Source organism: Bombus pascuorum, chromosome 2 (genome assembly GCF_905332965.1).
Source record: "Bombus pascuorum chromosome 2, iyBomPasc1.1, whole genome shotgun sequence".
Taxonomy (NCBI): Eukaryota; Metazoa; Arthropoda; class Insecta; order Hymenoptera; family Apidae; genus Bombus; species Bombus pascuorum.
The window spans coordinates 20,817,411-20,840,637 of NC_083489.1; the positions used below are offsets into that span (position 1 = coordinate 20,817,411).

Sequence of the window (23,227 nt, forward strand, 5' to 3'; positions counted from 1 at the left end):
ATCATAAATTATTTGATGAATAATAAAAATTAGATCAAGTACTTTGTTATTATACTACCACAAATTATAAACCATTTATACTCGCATCATATACTCGTATAATCATATACACTCAGATCATATACTGAAACCTGGCTTATCGCAGCAGTTCAGAATTATGTCTAGACTTTTCATTTAAGTCCTGGTACAGCCTTGTGCTCGATGACGTAGATGAACAGCCTTTATTTAAATAAATAAAAAAGGCTAATAGTTCCTTACATCATGTATCACTATCAATAATCATGTCTATGCTGACGTAAACAAAAAGCCACAAAACTCAACTGGAATTTAGTTGTTTATTTCATATTTGTATGTTACATAAAACATTTTGAAATTGTATGATATACCTAACATTTCACACCATTTTAACCCTTTGATAGTATGACAAAGTGTGGAAATTTGAAAATGTACGATTTAAAATATAATTTCGTCAAGATAACACATCACAGTCTTCTTTCCACTGCCGAAGCGTGCACGCGTGTGTCTAATGCCCAGTGAAGTTCACAATAAGTGACGACCCTCCGTCGAAAGTGAGTCGAAACAGAAACAAACAAAGTGTTTTCTAAACTTACTCCTGGAAAATTCAACATTTCAAATCTCTACTTCTTCTATTCAAATCATAACTTCTCCACTAGTTATTTCAATTTGAATTAACTAACTTGAAGATGGCCCAAGTAACCAGATCAGGCCCTCATGAACAAAACTACAATCGCACCGTTCTACCTCCTCCGTGGCAAAAGGATAATATCACCCACCTTCCAAATCACACAAACAGCATCAAAAAACGAAAGCCTGATTCAATAAAAAAAAATGTAAACACTATTCAGAATGAACCGTCAACAAGACACATTACCACTCACAACAGATTCGCAATATTAAAATCTGCAGACAATTCTATGGACGCAGCTGAAACATCAACAATTCAAAACACACAAAAACTCTTCCTCCCCTACAAATCCTCATTAATGATATTATCGACATTCAAACAATGATGAAGTCTATAAAGAAACATATTAACAAAGAGAGTTAAATACTCAAAACTAAAAACAATCTGGTTAAAATCCTGCCGGCCAATCCAGACTCCTACAGAAAATTGACAAAGCTACTAAAAACTCTGAACGTAAACTTCCACAGATATCAACTGAAACAAGAAAGACCTTTTCGTATGGTACTACGTAACATACACCACTCAGCTAACATACATGAACTGAAACTGGAACTCTCAAATCATGGCCATGAAGTAAAATATTGGCCACACGCAAAAATATTGCAACCACAACCACCGCTGCGTTAAATGTGCAGGCATTCACCCTACAGATCAGTGCATTAAATCTTCAGAAACCCCAGCAAAGTGCATCCTTTGTCAAGAAGAGCATCCTGCGAACTATAAAGGTTGCATAGCCTACAAGACTTTGTATAATAATAAGTACTCCAAACCCATAGTTAAGGACCTAACCAATCAAGCACTTAACCCACAAAAATTCACTACCCCTTCAATCTCCTACGCACAGGCAGTTCAAGGAAATCAAAGCGGTCCGAAAATCCATAGTGCTCGACCAAAAAATAGTGTTCCCAGTTCACAAGTCACAGATAACTTCAATAGACTTGAAAAATTAATCGTCGAACAAACAGAGCAAATTAATAACTAACTATCATTATTTACAATCATCGTGGACAAATTAACACGCTCCGACGTAAAATAAAACGAATACGCATAGCTCATTGGAATGCTAACGGTTTAGCTCAGCATAAATACGAACTACAACTCTTCCTAAAACAACAACAAATCGATATAATGCTCATATCTGAAACTCATTTCACCGATAAAAGTTATCTGAAAATAAATGGTTATAACTTTTACCATACCAAACATCCCAGTGGAAAGGCCCACCGGAATTATCATCAAGACCAGCATAAAACACTATGAGCTTCCATCATTCCAGAAGGACTACCTCCAAGCCACAAACGTACTGATAGAAGATTGGCATGGTCCAATCACCCCATCAGCAGTATACTGTCTACCTAAATATTCTATTTCGACAGAAAACTTCGATAAATTCCTCGAAGCCCTGAGCAATAGATTCATAGCTGGAGGAGACTACAACGCTAAACACACCCAATGGGGTAGCAGACATATCACAGTAAGAGGCAAAAACCTTTTGAAATCCATAAACGCCAACAGACTTAACTACCTCGGTACAAACGAACCCACTTACTGACCCACTGACACTAATCAACTACCTGACCTATTAGACTTCTTCATAACCAAAAACATCTCGCCAAGATACGTCCAAATCAACTCTTCTGGCAGAACTCTCTTCAGTTCATTCACCCGTCATAGCAACAATTAATTCAACAATTATCGTAAACCAACTGAATGGCTTTATTCATATTCAACTCACATACTGGCAGCTTTTTAGGGAAGTATTCTATCATTCAACATCAGCCTCAATGTCCCTAAAAACGAACGAAGATATAGAAGCAGCCACGGAATATTTAAACACCAGAATAATAAACGCGATCCGTTCTTCCACCCCTACTAAGTGTTTTGTCAATAAACATAAATACCGCCATTACACATTAATAAAAATCGCAGGAAAACGTAGACTTAGTTGAGTATGTCAAATTCATAGAACGCAAACTCACTCATCCTCCGCAAATAATCCCTTCAATTCGCTGTCCGCAAGGTGGATGGGCGCGGAGCCCTATACAAAAAGCCAACTGGTTTGCAAACCACGTAACTAATGTCTTTAAACCGTATTCCTCCGCCATTGCCGCCGAAATAACGCAATACTTGCACTCTCCCTTCCAGATGTCTCCTCCTATTGAACATTTCTCATCTCTGGAAGTTATAGAATTAATACGTCGCCTAAACCCCAGGAAAGCATCGGGACATGATCAGATAAGTAAGGAAGCTATCAAGGAGCTTCTCAAAAAACGGATTGCTCTTATGACCTCCATTTTTAATGCAATTCTTCGCCTTGAATACTATTCTAAGTCCTCGAAAATATCATTAAATACCCTTATCTCTAAACCTGGAAAGCCAATACACGAAACTAGCTCTTATCTCCCAATGAGTCTTCTACCCACCTTTTCCAGACTATTTGAGAAGATGCTAACGAAACGACTCCTTCCACTCTTAGAGGAATTGAAAACAATGCCGGATCATCAATTCGTCTTTCGGAAGCAACATTTTACGATAGAGCAAATTTATCGTCTAACAGATAAAATCAACCGAGACTTAGAAATGAAAAGATACTGCTCTGCGGTGTTCCTGGACATTCAGCAGCCGTTCGACAAAGTGTGGCATGAAGGACTTTTCTTCAAACTAAAGAAAATCCTACCGCACACCTACTACTCTATTCTAAAATCATATCCAACCAATAGGCTGTTCATGATTAAATACTTAGACGCTATAACTGCAACATTCCCAATAGAAGCTGGCATACTCCAAGGCAGCGTCCTCGGACCCCTGCTGTTCAACATCTACACTGCAGACTTACCAAGCTTAACAGAGATAACCACAGCGACATTTGCTGATGACACAGCTTTATTACTATTCCACTCAGGCCCGATACTCTCCTCTACTCTCCAGCGACGTATCGGCTCTATGGAACAGTGGTTCCACAAATGGCGCTTCGAAGTCAACGAAAACAAATCTAGCCGCATAACCTTCACGCTACGAAAACAAACTTGCCCACAGGTGACGGTAAAGGATATAGCTATTCCAGATAAAGAGTCAGTCAGATATCTGGGCATGACTCTGGACAGAAGATTGACATGAAAACAACATATCTTAGATAAAACCAAACAACTCAAAGCAAAATTTAAAAAATTCTGCTGGCTCATCGGCCGACGTTCCAACTTAAATACGGAAAGTAAAATTACGTTATACAAGGCCATATTAAAACCTGTTTGGACCTATGGAACCCGACTATGGGGAACAGCGAGCAACCCCAACATAGAAATTCTCCAACGATTCCAATCGAAAACCTTAAGATTCCTAATAGATGCACCTTGGTACGTCACCAACGAAACAATACATCACGACCTCAAGATACCCACAGTCAAAGAAGAAATATTCAAATTCAGCAATAGACATAGCACAAGAGTTAACAACCACCAAAACCCTCTAATTACTCAACTACTCGACACGTCGGAACAGATTTGCAGGCTAAAAAGACATTACACCTTAGACCTAAGCACTAGATTCAAGTAGAATCAAACATACTATGATATAAACACTTATTAATCATGTCATAGCACCATGTCAGATAAATTTTCTTAAAATTCTCTACGAAAATTGATTGTAAATTAAACGCAAATAAAATAAAAAAAAAATACCCTACAATTCTAGTGTCACCTACTTTCAATTTTTTGTAGGTTATAAATATTAATAATCATGTTACATATAATGATATCTGTGATAACAAATTTGACTTATTATATACAATTTCAAATTCGTTCCAAATTCCATCAATACGATCATGACAGCAATCATGTCTACAGTAGTAATGAAATCTCAGTATGCTTCGTATAATATGGATAATATATTCATAAAAATTTTCCACAATATTTAAACTTTTATGAGCTGCTATATAAGGAATATTTATGCATACTAGTTGTTATATGTTTGTATACTGCCGCTAACATAGACAATATTTTTACAATATTTTTCCAAAGGCAAATATTATTGAAAGGCGAATGAATTTATCACATCTTCTAATATATTCAGATAGAATAAGTTATATCATTCCTTTCGTTAACTTACGATTTGTTTAAGTATCGTCAGATAAATTATTTTATAATTTTAATATGAGAGGCTTGTAGCTACTTTCCCATTGAATTATATGTATATGTATTATAATCTTTGCTGAATTAAGCTTTATGTAGATTTTTAATGTAATAATTGTTTATATAGTATTCTTTAAACTTACGAGTTCAATACTTCTTTGTCCATGGAGCAACCTAGAGCCTCTAATATGATTTTCTTCTCCGAAGCAAAGTTTGTCTTCAAATATTGATCCCATAGGAATTCCCACTCTGCTAGAGATCCACTTCTTATGGCTGTACAATAAACAGCTGTCCTGGCATTTGGTGAAATTCTGAAAGTTATATCCCGAATGAAATAGGTTTCCCTATTTTTCTACCGATGTAATTAAATAGTTTCTATATATTAATTTATTTTATAATGTATGCATATTATAATGTATACTTTATAATCTATAACCTAGCTTATTTCACAATCTAGATTTATCGTAATAAATCCTAAAAATATATTAAAAATGATGTTAATGCACCTAAAATATGTTATATCATTTTAACACGTCCAGAGGTCGATAAACAAATTTCATCAACACGAAGTATTATATAATCGCATATATAAAATAATACTTATCAAACAATGTACTGTATTCTGTGAAATTTCTAGAAATTCTCTAGAAAGAGATTCAAATAAACATTAAGAAATAGCAGAAATACCTGCAGAATTTTACGACTTATAAAATATTTCTTATAAGAATAATAAATAATTGTAGACCTATATTTATTAAAGCTTCTCTTAGTTATTATACATTGTTAAAAGATTGCTTTAATTTCCTATAATATAGATATATATATTTTTTAAATCTAATTTTATAATGTTATTGAAATATTAAAATCTATTTGTTGCAATTTTTCATCAAATTTTACTAAATCTATTACAATGTCCAATTGAATTATTCATTCTAGAATTTAATTATTTGTATAAAAATTTAAAGGTACATTGTCTTTTTAATTAGAAGTATAGATATGGCTTCTGATTTGAACGCGTATGAACAATACATGATCCTATTTTGTATTTCTATTATAATTTTTCAATGAAGCATTACATGGCCTACGCTTATATAAATACTTTTATTTGATTATATCCATTTATACAGTATACATTTATACATGTATAAAGCTTGGCTGTTGGGACACAGTATCTAATTATTTATCGACTAAGATGGTCTTTAATATAACGATATCATTCAGATGTTATCATTCAGTCGTCATTCAGATATCGTATTAGCCTATTAATTGAATACATTGAATGATAAAAACATTATTAATTTATATATTTAAGATGTAGAAATAAAAAGAACAAAATTTTGAAAACAAAATGAGAAAATATAAGATTTCGTTGAGAACTCGGTATTATCTATGTGTACTAGAGAGGGAGAGAAATAAAGGAGAGAAACAAAATAACTATAGTGCAAACATTATGTTTTACAAATTAATAGTTAGTTTCGTCACATAATAATAAATATCAGATATTATCCACACTGTCACTCTTAGCACTGAATACGTTTAACATTCCTTCCTCTAATACTATTTCAAGCTGCCATCTTTTCTTTCTAGACATGGCTTTTTTCCGGAAGTTTTAAACAGTGTTAGAGAAAGCAATGTCAAATGTATCACTGCTAACTGTAACGGTATGAATAGTAATAATCCAAGCCGTGGAAACCTCAAGATTCTCAAACGTTAGATAATAAATAATGTAACTTTCTCATATAATGATAAAAAAAAGAATTTATCACCTCGCGATCAGATCTTTAAAAATATGAGCATAAATAAATAAATAAATAAATATATTTATTTATTTATATTTATTATATTTGTTATAAAAAATTGTTGTCTCTAAATATTGTTGTCTCTCACTATATGATAAAAATAAAAATAATTTGTCAATAAGATTAAATCTTACGTATATGTATCATTTCCGCGCCACTTGGCGAATAGGTCGATAGACTTATCCACACACTCTGTATGATTCAGTTTGCACATCCAGGATAGCATCAAATCTTTGGTCAATTCATCCATGTGGAATTGTTCGTCATTATTGTCTTCGAAGTCGATCTTTTCAAATCGGTCAGCTGCCAATAGTCTAATGTACTTTTTCAGCATATCTTCTCCATAATTTCCTTGATATCGTTTCAGAAGGAAATTCATTCCAGTGAAAAATGCGTTCCAAGGTATGTAATCTTGTTCTTTTACCAGATAGGTTGTCCCATTCAACGCGAGGCCATAGGTGATCCAATCAGCTCGTGCCAGATTCAAGAGATCATCGATAATTTGAGCTCGATTGGTCACATGTATTAGTGTATGATTAGCGTTCTTTAGGGCGTTGATCAGACGATTCCATGATTTAGTATCATAATTCACTCGATAGTAACCACTCTGCTGAATATTCAAAATAAACCATTCTTCCTGAGAATTGTATGGAATAGTTATTGAAAATCCTTGTAGCCAAGTATCAGTCGTAGTAACCGAAAAATTCAGTTCAGAAGCAGTTGTCATCGTAATGGGTATCCAGAATTCCTCGAAAGTTTCTGATGTAATGAAATTTTTCTGCAAAAATTATTTCCAAAAGGTGTTTGATCTTTGGTATCTACTAGTTACCTAGGAATTCATATGTAGTATATGAAAAAGCTCATAACAAAAACGATCTTTGTCCACGTTTGTCTTTTTCCAGGAAAGCAAAAAAGATACTTCAGCGTCTTTTATTTTTGTGCGATGTACGCCAATTCTTTTTAACAAAAAATATTTATCACATCGTGAATTACTATAAGTGGCACTATCGCTCAAAAATATGTGAATATTTTTATAATTCTAACACAATGTAATTTAATTAGAATATCATAAATATAATTATTTTATTGATTTTAAATAACTAGTAGGTATAGAATGAAATAATTTCATGTGCGAGAGTGAAACAGATTATGGCATAATTTTTCAACAAAATCTGTAAGAAAATATTCCAGCGAAACTATTTAACCTCAAACTGTCTATATATCATATATTTTATGCCCAGCAAAAAAATATCAAAAATGAAAAAATAATTCAAATAACCTTATGATAGGATCATTTGAGTCAGCGAAGAGATATTAACAACAAAATAATTTCTAAAAATTAGGTAATATGCACGTGTTAGTAAATTATGTTAATTACAACTGAGAATATTAATAGTATTTGAACAAGCTTCTTACTTTTTGATGAGTACCTAGAAGTTGTATCCTCGTAGAAAACTTGGCTACTTATCACGGCACTAATAACAATATACAATACAGTACTATACTAATAACGATATGTAGTATCGTGGAAAGATTGTCGAAAAAATACACGACGAAATATAAACAGTGTTGCGAGAAAGCGTAAATGCCGACAGGCCGAAAGAGTCGGGAAACTTCAATAGACCAAGCGGTCCATCAATATGTCCTCGGTCCTTCAGTCAAATAGTTTCGCGGAAGAAGGCGTACGTGACCATGATCGCGGACGGTTACGGAATACGTACGTGGTGGGAGTATGAGAAGACGGTAAAGGGATGCTTGAGGGAGAAAGAGAATTAATCGTCAGTCGTTAATTGAGAGTCTAGTTGCGAGGAGTTAGTTTCGAGTTGAATAAAGTTATGTGTTGTGAATTATCAATTTAGATATCTTAGTTATATCACATTATTGCATTAAGTTCACGTTAAATAACCATTGTTGCCTGTTTAATCCACTGTAAATAAATCTATCTATCAATAAATTTATCATATAGAATAGAAATTACTGGAAATCTTAATTTCTAATATTTCTGATAATGATCCCATAAATATAGCATTATTAATAATAATATACAATTTGTTTTCAAATGTAAATCGCTCAAAAATTATTCATGACTGAATTTGTTCAATTACAAGGCAAGTTACTTATTCTTAGTATGTCTTAAATAATTTTACTTTATACTGATCGGAATATGCGACAAACGTAGATAAGACAAGGATTAATTGTATTATACAAACAATTAATGAAATTATGATGTTATATTCTATTATCACCTTAAAGTGGAAAGTGAGCGTCAATTCAAGTGCGAGCATATGAAGTGTGTTTAAGGTATTATTAGATGGATTAAAAGTAAAGGACGTGAAAGTGAGAATAGAGTTAAAGAGATAGAAATAAGAGATAGAGATAGCACAAAAGGAAAAATTGTAGGAGGAAGGTTAGGTGTGAAAAAAGGTGAAGATACAGAGAAATGACAGGAAAGGAAGGAACAAGGTTGGTAAAAAGGGATCGGATGGCCGTAGGAAGAGAACAGGAGGTCGATAAGGAGGGAACAGTAAAATCAGGTCAGAATAAGATAGAAAATAATGGTAGAAAGGAGGGGAATTGAAGAATATTTAACGAAGATAGACGGTTGAAGGGAGGGAGGAGAGGAAATCTTAAAAGATCAAGGAGAAAAAAGTGTGGGAGCAAAAGGAAAAGAATTTGAGAGGGGTGAAGGAACAAAAGAAAAAAAGATCACGTTACTATTAGTAGAAATGAGAAAAGAGATGAGAAAGGAGATGGAAAGATGAGAGAAATGGAGGGAAAGGACAGAGAGGAAATAGAAAGGTAACTGCAAGAAAGAGAAGATACCTGGAAAAAGGACAATTACGTGAAGAATTGGTTCCTTGGAAAAAGCAGTAGAAACAATTCTAAGAATATTAGAAGAACAAAAGGAAGATGTAGATTCTAAGATAATGAAAAATATGGGAAGAAAATACAGGAGGAAGCAATTAATAGAGCAGAACAAGTAAAGATAAAAGATATGGGGAGAGTGACAGAAATACATAAGGTAGCTACGGATCTAAGGGCCTAAATAAGGATCTAAAGGTAGCTTGTAAATTAGAGCGGGCGAAAGCGATAGAAAAAGAGAAGGAAATGATAATTGCGAGAGTAGAAAAAGATGTTAACGAATAAGAACTACCAGTGGAGGAAGTTTACTTAAGATTTGAAATGCTTTGATATTTATGAAAAGTTGTCTGATAAAGTACAACTCCACGTGTATGAATTTGCTGGGGGACAAATTGATTTATATGTCGGAGATGAAAGGACACTGGGCCCCCTTTGAAATTCTTTGGAAAATTCCCAATACTGTAGCCTTTACAAATTAACCCAAATGTGATTGTTCGAGACTTGACATAATGAGCTTAGGCTCCGGGCAACAACTAGTCGCCGAACGTAGCCGCGGTCACGGGATGAACGTTATTCTTAGTCTTTATTCTAACAGTCCCTAAATCTATCACCTACTACGGGAAGATACGGGAAATCTGCTTTTCTCACGAACGACGCTTCCCGCCAGCGACTTTTCCTCAAGGGCGGCTAGCATTTTTTTCTAACCACCAACATAGAAATTAACCAATTAACAACAACGTCTATTTCCCTTACTTTCCAAGCGGAGGCCTTCCACGACGAATCCTATGATCTCGTGTCCTTGGACACAACCCATCATAGTTTTCCTCTGCAGCATCACCGCGACGGATGACATTCTCTTGTGCGGTCTCATTAGCAAGGAAACAACGCCTTTTACGATCAGTGGACACTTCACGAGTCCGACTTAAACTTTGGAAGAAAGTATATTTGTTATCCCGTTGACCGCGGATTCGTTATCGAACCTGAGATCATTGTCATTAGCGTCTAATCACCGCGGTTACTTGTCGATTCTGTAATACTCACACTTTTGCTAGTCAACATTATCCCAATTGCGTAACAACGGTAGCTAATTCCAGAGAATATTCATTACACGTCCCTAACTCTAATCATAATGTTAACCCGACATATATAATCAGGTCGTTCATGTAATAGGAGCCTGCCTATGTCTCCCTGTCATTATTACAATAGGAGTTCATGTTTATATAAGAAAATTCCAAGAAACATTTGGTCTTAAATATATGATAATGTTGCAAACTTCAATAATTATTTACAGGTGAATACTCCCCGCCGATTTTGATATCCTTGAGATACGGGGATGATTCTAAACAACTTTCCTTATAACATACAGGATGTTCGGCTACAAATGTAAAAGATTTAAGGGCTGACTCTTGAAGCTAAAATGAAAACCATGAATACAAAAATTGCGTATCCGACTTTTAGTTATCGGCAATTAAAAATCAGTCGAAATATCCCTGTGTGCGAGCAAATCTCCTTAAGCGAACGAAAATAGGTCAACCTGAGCAGTAGGATGCGTAGATATCCTTAAATTGAACCATACATGGGCAGTATCATATCTCGTACAAATCATAGGGAAGAAGGTTGTATTTGAATTCATACATCATCCGGTCCGCGGGTGTCATTGAAAAATCACATACGCATTGCGAGTGTTGAGACTGTTCACAGAAAAGTCGTAACGAAAATGGCATTCTAGGCATTTTATATTACAGTAAATGTTCAATATAGCCTCTGTTTTCTTGCCAACAAAGTACACAGTAAACACGATATACACAACACGCACTATACACACTACGCACACTACACGCTCAAATCACTTGCGTTAAAATTAAATAAAAAAGATTAAAAAGATAATAAAGAATACAAAAATAAGGAAAATAAAAAAGTTCAAAGACCTAAAAATGGAAAGGACTAAAAACATGTACAACAGAATAATTTAAACCTATACTAAATCTGTTTATGTTTATACAATTTTCATAACGTTTCTCTTTTACTCTCGAAATGATTCTATCCTTCTGCGACTATTTTACCCTCTTATCGAATTTCTAAAATCGCTAAAACATGTTACGTAACAAGGTAGTAGTGAAGAGTTCCTACAAAAAAAAATTTACGATATTCTACGCTGATGTCACACGCTCAGAAATAGTAACAGGATAGGCAAAACATCCTGCATGCCACAGCCATCGAAACAATAACCAGATAGTAACAGAATAGCCCCATCTGATAGACACCCGACAATAACCCCTCCAGAGAGACCAAACCTTAGTATAAGAACCCTCTCAAATCAGCACTCAACACCTTTTTTGTTATAACACTCCGAATCGTTACTCTGTTGGATTCGTACTGTATTTTCGTCCAGTCGCGGGGAGACGCGATCGCGTCGAAGCGCGTCAACGGGAGTCGTAAATTCCCGTTACAATTATAATAATCGACACCACGAACAGGTCGATCCCCTTATTTCTTGTGGAATAATAGGGGTGTTTGTTGTGTAATAAAACTGTAATCAACAGTTTTATAAGATTTATATTTTCAACAATTTATTATACTTAATATTGCGCCGTGTCGGAAGATATATTTGATATAAATAATTAATAGTGGTGGACTTGATAGTTGCTTCGTATAAGCAGAGAGTAGATTAAATTAATGCCGCGTAAACCGTAGTGAGGATTAAGTTTGCAGCAACAGTAGATGACTACGTTGAGATTGAAAGAACAATAGATTTGACTGATCTAAGTGTGTAGTAATAGTAGATGACTGCGCTGAGATTGAAAGAACAGTAGATGACTGCTCCTAGGATAAGACCGTTGACTTGACTACACGAAGATTGGAAGAACAGTAGATGACTGCTCTTAGGATAAGACGGTTGACTTGACTACACGAAGATTGGAAGAACAGTAGATGACTGCTCTTAGGATAAGACCGTTGACTTGACTACACGAAGATTGGAAGAACAGTAGATGACTGCTCTTAGGATAAGACCGTTAACTTGACTACACGAAGGTTGGAAGAACAGTAGATGACTGCTCTTAGGATAAGACCGTTGACTTGACTACACGAAGATTGGAAGAACAGTAGATGACTGCTCTTAGGATAAGACCGTTAACTTGACTACACGAAGGTTGGAAGAACAGTAGACCCGTCTCGTACTACCAACGCCCCTAGCCACGTTGAGTGCATACCCACAAACGCTCCATAGCCTTCGCAGACGACCTAATCATCTACGTAACAGGCCGCAAAACTAAAACAATAAACACAGACCTCCAAGAACTATTCGACAAAATCAATGATTACTACCACACATGGAAACTAAGAATCAACGCAAACAAATGCGAAAGCATACTGTTCAAACCTAAAACCAGCGAAATCGGCCCAGCAGAAAGAAAACACTGCAAAAATTTCCAATTAAAAGAAAAGTCATCCGAAGAGACAATCATACCACACAAAAACTGCGTAAAGTACCTAGGCATAAACATAGATGACAAACTAAATTACAAACAACACATAGAAACCCAACTCGCCAAGGCCAATAAAGCATTCTGGAGAGCAAAAAGACTATTTTACTCGAAACATCTCAAGAATAATGTAAAAACATTATGCTACCAAGCTCTAATTAGACCAATTATAACATACGGTTGCCCAATCTGGTACAACATACCAGCATCGCTAATGGAGAGAATCCGCGTTTTCGAAAGAAAATGCATTAGAGCTTGCCAAAATGCGTACAGATCCGAACAGAGCGGATACAAAAAATATATAAAAAACAAAAAAATCTACGACCTAGCCAACATTCACCGCATTGACTGTCACATACTAAAACTAGCAAGAAATCATTTCGCACAAGCGTCAAAAATAAAAGAAAACAGCCTAATCTTCAGCGGCTTATACCCAAACGTACTATATTACAAAAACACAATGACAACAGGCTACATCCCCCCAGAAGCGTTCCTATACCTAGACGAAAAAAATTACCTCCAAGACCAAAACAATATCCCGATAATTTTCCACATAAAAAGAAAAATAGGGATAAAAACAATACTCTACGAGGAAAACTTAAACGGACTGACTGCAGACACCAGGTGGAGGTACAACATGGCCCTCCCCCAAAAAGACACTAAAGACAAACACAGAAGAAACACAAAAAAATATTGGTGGATTCCAAACCCATAAGAAAATATAAGTGAAAACTACCAATTCGACAAAAAAACCATTCCTACCACCGTGTAACCTAGATGTAAGTACTGTAAATATGTAAATACTATAATCATTGTAAATAATATAATTTAACACCCCCCTCCCCTTCCCACTCACCCCCCCCCAAAATCCCACAACGCATAAAAGTAATACACCGAGGAGTCCTGTTTTGCGGCCAAGTTTCAGGACAAAATACAACACACACAAGAATACACAAAAATCACGCACCAATGCGACTTAAACCCAAAAAAACAAAAAAATAAACGCAAAAACCGAAAACCCACGACACATATTAGACCATGGCTACGTCGTACCGACGCGTATCGGTACTTTTGCCTAATCCACCCTACAACCGAAATTCATTGTTTATTGTGAATAACATACACATGTAATACTCATCTTCTTGGACAATAAACGTTATAAAAAAAAAAAAAAAAAAAAGCACTCGTTCCCGTCCGATCACGAAAGTTAAAAGCAACGTTGGGCACGGATAGGGCCCAGGGATGGGTGACCGCTTTGGAACTCCGTGTGGTGTTGGTGTTTTCAGGCGCTGCTACGGAGCCGGTCGGACTACGAGGCAGCCCGGGACTTCTGCGGGCGGATCATGCTCGCGAAGAGGCGGAGCGGCTGGGGGTCCGAGCCGGCCACCCGGCAAGAATACGACGCGAGAAAAAGCAGCAGACGCAACGGGGAGAGGCCGCCATCTCCCCCAACGGAGCCGGCAAAGAAGATGACGATGACCCCGGGGTTGGCTGCCCCGGGAGTCACAAACGAAGCATCCCCTCCGCACTAGGAGGGGAAGACGCTGAGAGGAGGGCTTACAGGAGACTTTCAACCGTGATACCCCTGGGCCCTCTTCCCTGTGCGTACGAGCAGCCACGTGGTGGTTTTAGTCGGTAAGAGTCCGACACTACCCGACTCCCATTGGGAGAAGGGTGTCCATGAGGATTTCCCCACGTTAAAAAAAAAAAAAAAAAAAAAAAAGACCCGTCTCGTACTATTACGAAGGTATGCTCGGTGTGGCTGTGCCCTTTTGAACTAAGAACGCGGATTCGTTGTTCACACTTTTCGGTAAAAAAGGGAGGGTAACGATCCGCGATGCCCATTGGTTATAGCCAACGTTAATAAGTGAAAATATGAGGAGAAAGTCCCCTGCCAATGTGGACTCATGGGTATCCTTGTTCATGGGAAAAACCTATTTCGCTAGACAAACATTAGCTTTCTCCGTAATTTGTAAGAGCGTGCAATGAACCTAAGGACTGTTTAAAGGACCCATCCATAAACCGAAAATACTTACATGAATAGAGATTAAGCTAAAAAGATTCGGTTTATGGTGGTTTCTTAGGTTTATTATGGGTCAGTGTAACGATGTGTAGGCCTTGGCGGCCAGACTATGAGGGACGTCGCACGAACTATCTCACGCGACGTAACACGTACAATAAAATTTTACTATCATATCTAGATTCGAAATTTTTTACCTTACTTGTGAAACGTTCGAACTACGACGCAAGATCACCGGTGATGTGTCAATTTCGTGATTTCTTGTGTTTCCTACGCAATTGATGCTTTCATTTCCTTGCATAATTTTCTTGATATTAGCTAGGGACAGCCACAATATCTGAGGTGTTCCTTTTAAAAATATTATCAGTAACTAAAAAACAAAGCTAAAAGCACAATCTTTTTATTCTCGATTTTCGTCTTATTTCGGCTGCCTTAAATTTCCTGACGCCTGTAACCGAACACCCTGTTTAGGATCATGTTCCCAACAACATACTTCAAGGTCATCGAAATCGGCACGGAGTACTCTTCTGTAAATAATTACCCAACTTGTATCGATTGCAAAGCGTAAGAGTGTGTCACATTATGCGTGCTCCTACTGTTTACATTTTCGTTCATATAAGTGGATTGACGCTCAGCGATAGTTCAGATAATATACTTATAGGAGCTTCACTAAAGTTCAGTTAATCAGGCATTACTAAAATTTCGTTATGCAAATGGAGTTTATATTATGAAGTTCCATTGTACCGGATCTTAATGCATACCTGAGACAATATTATAGCATGTTCTTCTGACTTCGCAGAGACAACCGGATATCCCTTTGTATTAGTCCAACCAGACATGAAATTTGACATATTCAACCAGCAGTGTAAATCATTTGTTTTCATCATCGCATCATCGAAAGCTTTCCAAAGATCGTTTGGAGTTGCAGTACGGTATTTATGTCGGTCCAAATACAGGTACATAGCTTCTTTGAAGGTTTCTGGTTTCAGTGATTTTTGTATCATTCGTATGACACTAGCCGCTGTAAAAATATTTACTTTTAATAGTAAAATGCTAATTCTTATGAACACGGTTGAATTAAATGAAATTGAATTTTATTATAATAAAAGGTAATTAGTAATGGTTGCAGACAATGTTCGGTAGATATTATATTAAGCAATGAATATATTTTTATTTACAGAAGGCTATTCAACGATAAAATATTTATTTTCTGGACAAAGCAAAATTAATGAATTGTTATCAATCGTTATCGTGGACGAAAGGCCTAAGAGATATCGGGTGAACCATAAACAATATCGTGAGAAAGCTTAAGTGCCGACAGGTCCATAATGTATCGTCGGTCCTTCAATCGAATAGTTACGCGGAAAAAAGGCCTACGTGACCCTGGCCATGAACGGTTGCGGAATACGTGTGTGGTGGGGCTATGAGAAAAGACAAAGGGATGCTAAGGGAGAAAGACGAATTAACAGTCAGTGCGAGTTGAGAAGTCAGAGAGTGTGAATTGCATTGTCGAGAGAGTGTGGTCTACACGAGAGAGAGTGTTGGAACCGGGATAACGAGGATTGTAAATTAACTATTTAGTTGTCTTAATTATAGCACATTATTGTATTTAGTTCACGTTAAATAACCATCGTTTCCTGTTTAACCTACACCTGTTTAAATCCATTTTAAATAAACTAATAACTAAAGATCCTACATCAATAACTATTTAACAAATTATTTTTCATCCTAGTGTACATAAATATAGAAACAATTATATTTTATTTTAGTATGAGAATTTTTATGTTGTATCTTTAGTTGTTAATGTATTATTATTTGCATATTTAATTATCTTATTATTTTTATTATTTATTATATTAGAATGATTGAATATTATTTATTATATTAGATTATTAGAAGTAATTAAATTCAATTTACATACGATGGTGGAGCTAACAGAAGTTGATATAATTGTAAGTATATAACAATTAAAAAAGTAAACAGTATAATTTGAAAGTATCACTAACGACAATGAGTAATTAAATTTTAGGTGTCGCAATTTAGAACACTAATTCTACCGAGATAAAACTATGTTCACAAACATTTTACTATAATTAATATAACACGGATTTGGATTATTTGTTCAAATGTTTGAGATTTAAAAAAGTGAACTGCAAAAATCTACTTAAAGAAACATAATTGATCTTCATATGCCCATTACGCGCTCGCATGCAAAAAAACCTAATGACATCGAATTGTGCTCTTTTCGAGACCATTCAATTCTTCCTGTTTGAAAGTTTATTTTGAAAGTACAGTTTACATAACTTTTGCACAGTACTGTTAGAGGGATCTATAAAAATCTGCGTACCAAAGTAAAATTCTATGTCATGCTTATCTTCATTAGTAAGTAATTCAAATTACCTATTTTTATCATATTCAGGCGTTAGTAAATTAAAACAAAATAATCAAAACAGACGAACCTGAGAGAAATAGTCATAAAAACGACTTTCGAGTATATATTATTTGAAATATGATGTAATTCACTTAAATGAAAATTATGTATGGTGTATACGATGTGGTAGGTGAGTATATGACGCTTGGACGGGCTATGAACAGAAGCAACTTAACGATTTTCAATATTATCGCTGTTAACCCGTCTAGGTCTGATCTGGTTTCATTATTAATTCAAGTACTTTGTTTGGATTTTGGATTCAATTTCTCTTATTTTATATTTATTATGTGGACATTTATTGTAATAAATACAATTTTAATTATATAATATTTCGTAAAGTAAGAAGTTAGAAACTTAAAAACCTAAGTATACCGTTCTGCACAGGTATCCTATATTATATGAATATAGCAGTTACTTTAGATAAACCATTTCGTGAATTATTTGACAGAGATCAATATATATCGGTTAAGAATTCCTTGGTAGTATTTGAAAAATACCTGGTTACTAATTCATCATATTCTAAACTATAAAAATCTCACAATTACTTACATTTTCCATAAGTAATGCCGTCAAAAGTTTTTTCGATTTCGTCAGGTGTAGTAACTGCATTACTCATGGGATGCGTTGTCAGCAAGGCATCTTCTTCCATCGCTGGCTGTAGTTCTTCAACCACAAATAAGTCGTTGTAACCAAAGTCTGATTCGAACTGTAATGAATTTTGTAGCTGTTATATTTTTTAGTAGAGCATGGTTTAAAAAATATCTTTGGTTTAAAAATATATCTTAATTAAATTATTTATTTTATCTACGGGTTTATTGTACCAAAAAAAAAAGATCTAGAGTAGATCGCTTCCGAAATTAGTATAGAAATATTGGTTGCTTAGTTCATTACGCAGGCTATTGAAAAAAGAGTGCAATTAAATCGCTAATAGCAGCTAAAGTTTTATTGCCGTTTGTTTCGATTTGATAATCTCAAACTGAGATATGAAGTGTAAGTGATGTAGAGACAAAAATTTTCAAAAACGCACAGACACTTTCGTGTTCAATAAAACGAATAAAGAATATGATATAATAGTTGAAAAAAACAGTTATTTCATGTTATAAACTGAAAGACTACCTTTTTAACAAAAAATTTTATCGTTCTGGTCCTACAAATGCAACTATAGCCTAGAATAAGACAGTTTAACACGTTGATATGTTGAATATTGGCATAATTATCAAAGAAAAATGGCAGTTTAACTGTATACAGGATGAGGTATAAATGCATGTCCATACATCAGGGAGTGAAGTATCATCTATAACTCGAAAACTACGTAAGACATATGTTCATATGTCGTTTTTTATTTATTTTAATGTATAGATGCATTCCCTGAAACATTTACAACTCACTTTGTGATATTAAAAAATAACACACTACCAAACCACATAATATTCAACAGACCAGAAATATTCATAGTAACGTATATGAATGTCGAATGTTTATTACGGTCGAAGGGATCTAACATGTTTAATAAAGGCTTACCATTTCAGCAAGACGCCATTGCATATATTCGGCGAAACCCTCGTTCAACCATAAGTATTCCCACCAATCGCAGGTGACCAGATTTCCATACATCATGTGCGCGATCTCGTGAGCAATTATAGTTATTATATAGATCCTCTGTTTAGCTGATGTTACTTTCTTGTCATAAAAGAGTCCGTACTCTCTGTGAAAGTAATTTACACATTTCATTAAATGTATCTTGTCTAATGATAATAAGATCAAGTTGATACCCACTAAACCAAAGAATTAAATGAATTCCTTTATATTCATTTATGAATCAGTTAGAAATTGAACAAAATGAATCCTTCATGAATGATTAATTTAGATACAAATTCTTTTAAAATAACTCAATACAATTTACCTGAACGTAGCAAGGCCCCAATTTTCCATAGCACCCATTGAGAAATCTGGAATTCCGACTAAATCCAATTTTGGCAATGTATATTCATGGTTTGTTTCCATCTGAAGATAATCAAGGATTCTCCTTGCTGCGATTTCGGCTAAATAGCCTTTCTGAGCAATATTGGGTCTACCCCATATGTTTACTCCTAAATATGTATTTATTGTAGGATCAAAGTCGCTGACTACAAATGCCACCAGGTATGTTGACATACTGACTGTTTCTTTAAAAGTTTCTACAACACGATTGGATGTACTGAAAATACAAGTTAGAATGTATATATTACATTTTCGTAAAATGTTCCTGTTATAACAAATATAAATCTATTAACCCATTAGCCCAAAGACCAAGTAGAGGAATAACGTGTTGTTTAAACGAATATTATTTAGGAACGTGAAGTAATATACAAATTGTTTTACCTAGATATAAAAAATGTATTGGAATAACAGATACTTTACAGGAGCTCATTCACAAATCAGAGATATACAGTGATTCAGACAAGTAAAGGACACGTGTAAACACCTTTGATGAATATGTACTGTGTGTCTTATATCAGTCATTTTTATTAATATTGTGATGTAATCCGACTATCATGATTATATTGCGAAAATTTAAAACAAATCTGTTGTTATAAATTACAAGATATTTGGTATAAGTATATATTTCGCAAAAACCACAAAAATATCTAAACTATCACTATTCCATTATTATAATGCTTATTATATATCAAAGCTTATGTTCTTCTATGAGCTGTTGTATATAAACAACATTATAATGACTTAGAAAAATCATAACGTGCTATTATAAATGCACCGATTTCTACAAAACTTCATATGATTGTAAGCGGCCAGTGAAAGAAGAAAATGATGAAGATATGGAAAAATCCTTGGAAAACCTTGTTATAATTACACTGCTAAAGAAATGTTCGGCAATGCAAATTGACCAAAAACGATTGGAAATTAAATGTTGTATTAAGACTACGTTAGTCTTTAATGTAGATCTTAATAATATTAACGTATAATGTTTAATCGGGCACAATCAAAAAGTACAAAAGAGAACGTAATATTTTATTACATCATATCTCCAGTTATTTTACAAGAAAATAGCTTTCAGATTCACTACACTTTGATTCAATCTCACACTATCAAAACTGTCTTTATGTTTGTATCACAAAAAAAAGAACATACTGCGTATTAAGAGTTTGCACTGTGTGGTGCTACGTAATTCGTACTCAGCGATGTAGCATATACATATAACGGAGATAAAAGGATACCGGGCCTTCCCTTTGGAATACTTTCGACAATCCCCAATACTTTCATCTTTATAAGTTAAGCCGATTATAATTGTACGAGATTTTGCGATAAGGAGCTTGGGCTCGAGTTGACAATTAGTCGCCGAACGTACCCACGGTCACGGATGAACGTTTTACCCAACAGAGGTATAGAATTGTATAGCTCTCCTTAAAAAGAAATAATTGTACCGACACCTAACAGTAAACATTCCAACTGTCTCTGCCGCGTAACTCGCCACACACAGACCCTATTCTTCGAGGAAGATGATTTTCAAGTGTCGATGTATCATTCACAGTACATGTTCAGCTAACCTGAAAACCCGCTATAAATCTTAGGATTTAGTTAACTAAGATCCTTCAAATTGACAAACAGTCTTTATCCTAACAGTCCGTAAATCTGTCACCTACTACTGGAAGATACGGGAGATCTGCTTTCCTCACAAACGACGCTTCCCGCTAGCAACTTCCTCTCAAGGGCGGCTACGCATACTTTTCTAACCACCACATTAAAAATTAACCAATTAACAGCACCGTCCATTTCCCTCACTTTCCGAGCGAAGACTTTTCTCGACGAATCCGATGATCTCGTGCCCTTACACACACGCCACCATTGTTTTCCTTTGCACCATCATACGAGTTTTCTTTCGACTACAAAGCGTGCACGCGTGTGTCTAGTACCCAGTGAAGTTCACAATAAGTGACGACCCTCCGTCGAAAGTGAGTTGAAACAGAAACAAAGTGTTCTCTAAACTTACTCGTGGAAAATCCAACACTTCAAATCTCTAACTCTAATCATAGCCTCTCGACTAGTTATTTCAATTTGAATTAACTAACTTGAAGATGGCCCAAGTAACCAGATCAGGCCCTCATGAACAAAACTACAATCGCACCGTTCTACCTCCTCCGTGGCAAAAGGATAATATCACCCACCTTCCAAATCACACAAACAGCATCAAAAAACGAAAGCCTGATTCAATAAAAAAAAATGTAAACACTATTCAGAATGAACCGTCAACAAGACACATTACCACTCACAACAGATTCGCAATATTAAAATCTGCAGACAATTCTATGGACGCAGCTGAAACATCAACAATTCAAAACACACAAAAACTCTTCCTCCCCTACAAATCCTCATTAATGATATTATCGACATTCAAACAATGATGAAGTCTATAAAGAAACATATTAACAAAGAGAGTTAAATACTCAAAACTAAAAACAATCTGGTTAAAATCCTGCCGGCCAATCCAGACTCCTACAGAAAATTGACAAAGCTACTAAAAACTCTGAACGTAAACTTCCACAGATATCAACTGAAACAAGAAAGACCTTTTCGTATGGTACTACGTAACATACACCACTCAGCTAACATACATGAACTGAAACTGGAACTCTCAAATCATGGCCATGAAGTAAAATATTGGCCACACGCAAAAATATTGCAACCACAACCACCGCTGCGTTAAATGTGCAGGCATTCACCCTACAGATCAGTGCATTAAATCTTCAGAAACCCCAGCAAAGTGCATCCTTTGTCAAGAAGAGCATCCTGCGAACTATAAAGGTTGCATAGCCTACAAGACTTTGTATAATAATAAGTACTCCAAACCCATAGTTAAGGACCTAACCAATCAAGCACTTAACCCACAAAAATTCACTACCCCTTCAATCTCCTACGCACAGGCAGTTCAAGGAAATCAAAGCGGTCCGAAAATCCATAGTGCTCGACCAAAAAATAGTGTTCCCAGTTCACAAGTCACAGATAACTTCAATAGACTTGAAAAATTAATCGTCGAACAAACAGAGCAAATTAATAACTTGCTATCATTACTTACAACGGACGTAAAATAAAATGAATACGCATAGCTCATTGGAATGCTAACGGTTTAGCTCAGCATAAATACGAAATTCAACTCTTCCTAAAACAACAACAAATTGATGTAATGCTCATATCTGAAACCCACTTCACCGCTAAAAATTACCTAAAAATAAATGGTTATAACTTCTATCATACCCAACGTCCCAGCGGAAAAGCTCATGGCGGCATCGGAAATATCGTCAAGACCAGCATAAAACACTATGAGCTTCCATCATTCCAGAAGGACTACCTTCAAGCCACAAACGTAGCGATAGAAGATTGGCATGGTCCAATCACCCCATCAGCAGTGTATTGTCCTCCTAGATGTTCTATTTCCACAGAAAACTTCGATAAATTCCTCGAAAACCTGGGCAATAGATTCATAGCTGGAGGAGACTACAACGCTAAACACACCCAATGGGGTAGCAGACATATCACAGTAAGAGGCAAAAACCTTTTGAAATCCATAAACGCCAACAGACTTAACTACCGCGGTACAAACGAACCCACTTACTGACCCACTGACACTAATCAACTACCTGACCTATTAGACTTCTTCATAACCAAAAACATCTCGCCAAGATACGTCCAAATCAACTCTCCTGGCAGAACTCTCTTCAGTTCATTCACCCGTCATAGCAACAATTAATTCAACAATTATCGTAAACCAAGTGAATGGCTTTATTCATATCCAACTCACATA

General features: G+C 35.5%; 1 protein-coding gene across 2 annotated transcripts in view; it reads right to left on the reverse strand.

Annotated features, from left to right (window-relative positions):
- The window catches only part of LOC132904512 (putative aminopeptidase-2), a 75,349-nt gene that overhangs the window by 11,813 nt on the left and 40,309 nt on the right, over nucleotides 1–23,227 (reverse strand). For both annotated transcript variants that reach the window (XM_060955079.1, XM_060955077.1), the window contains exons 24-29: nucleotides 19,334–19,627; nucleotides 18,952–19,135; nucleotides 17,980–18,136; nucleotides 15,761–16,020; nucleotides 6,767–7,410; nucleotides 4,977–5,144 (exon numbers count right to left, since the gene is read on the reverse strand). In XM_060955079.1, coding sequence (XP_060811062.1) covers nucleotides 4,977–5,144; nucleotides 6,767–7,410; nucleotides 15,761–16,020; nucleotides 17,980–18,136; nucleotides 18,952–19,135; nucleotides 19,334–19,627 — 1,707 coding nt within the window. The remainder of the gene's footprint in view (nucleotides 1–4,976; nucleotides 5,145–6,766; nucleotides 7,411–15,760; nucleotides 16,021–17,979; nucleotides 18,137–18,951; nucleotides 19,136–19,333; nucleotides 19,628–23,227) is intronic.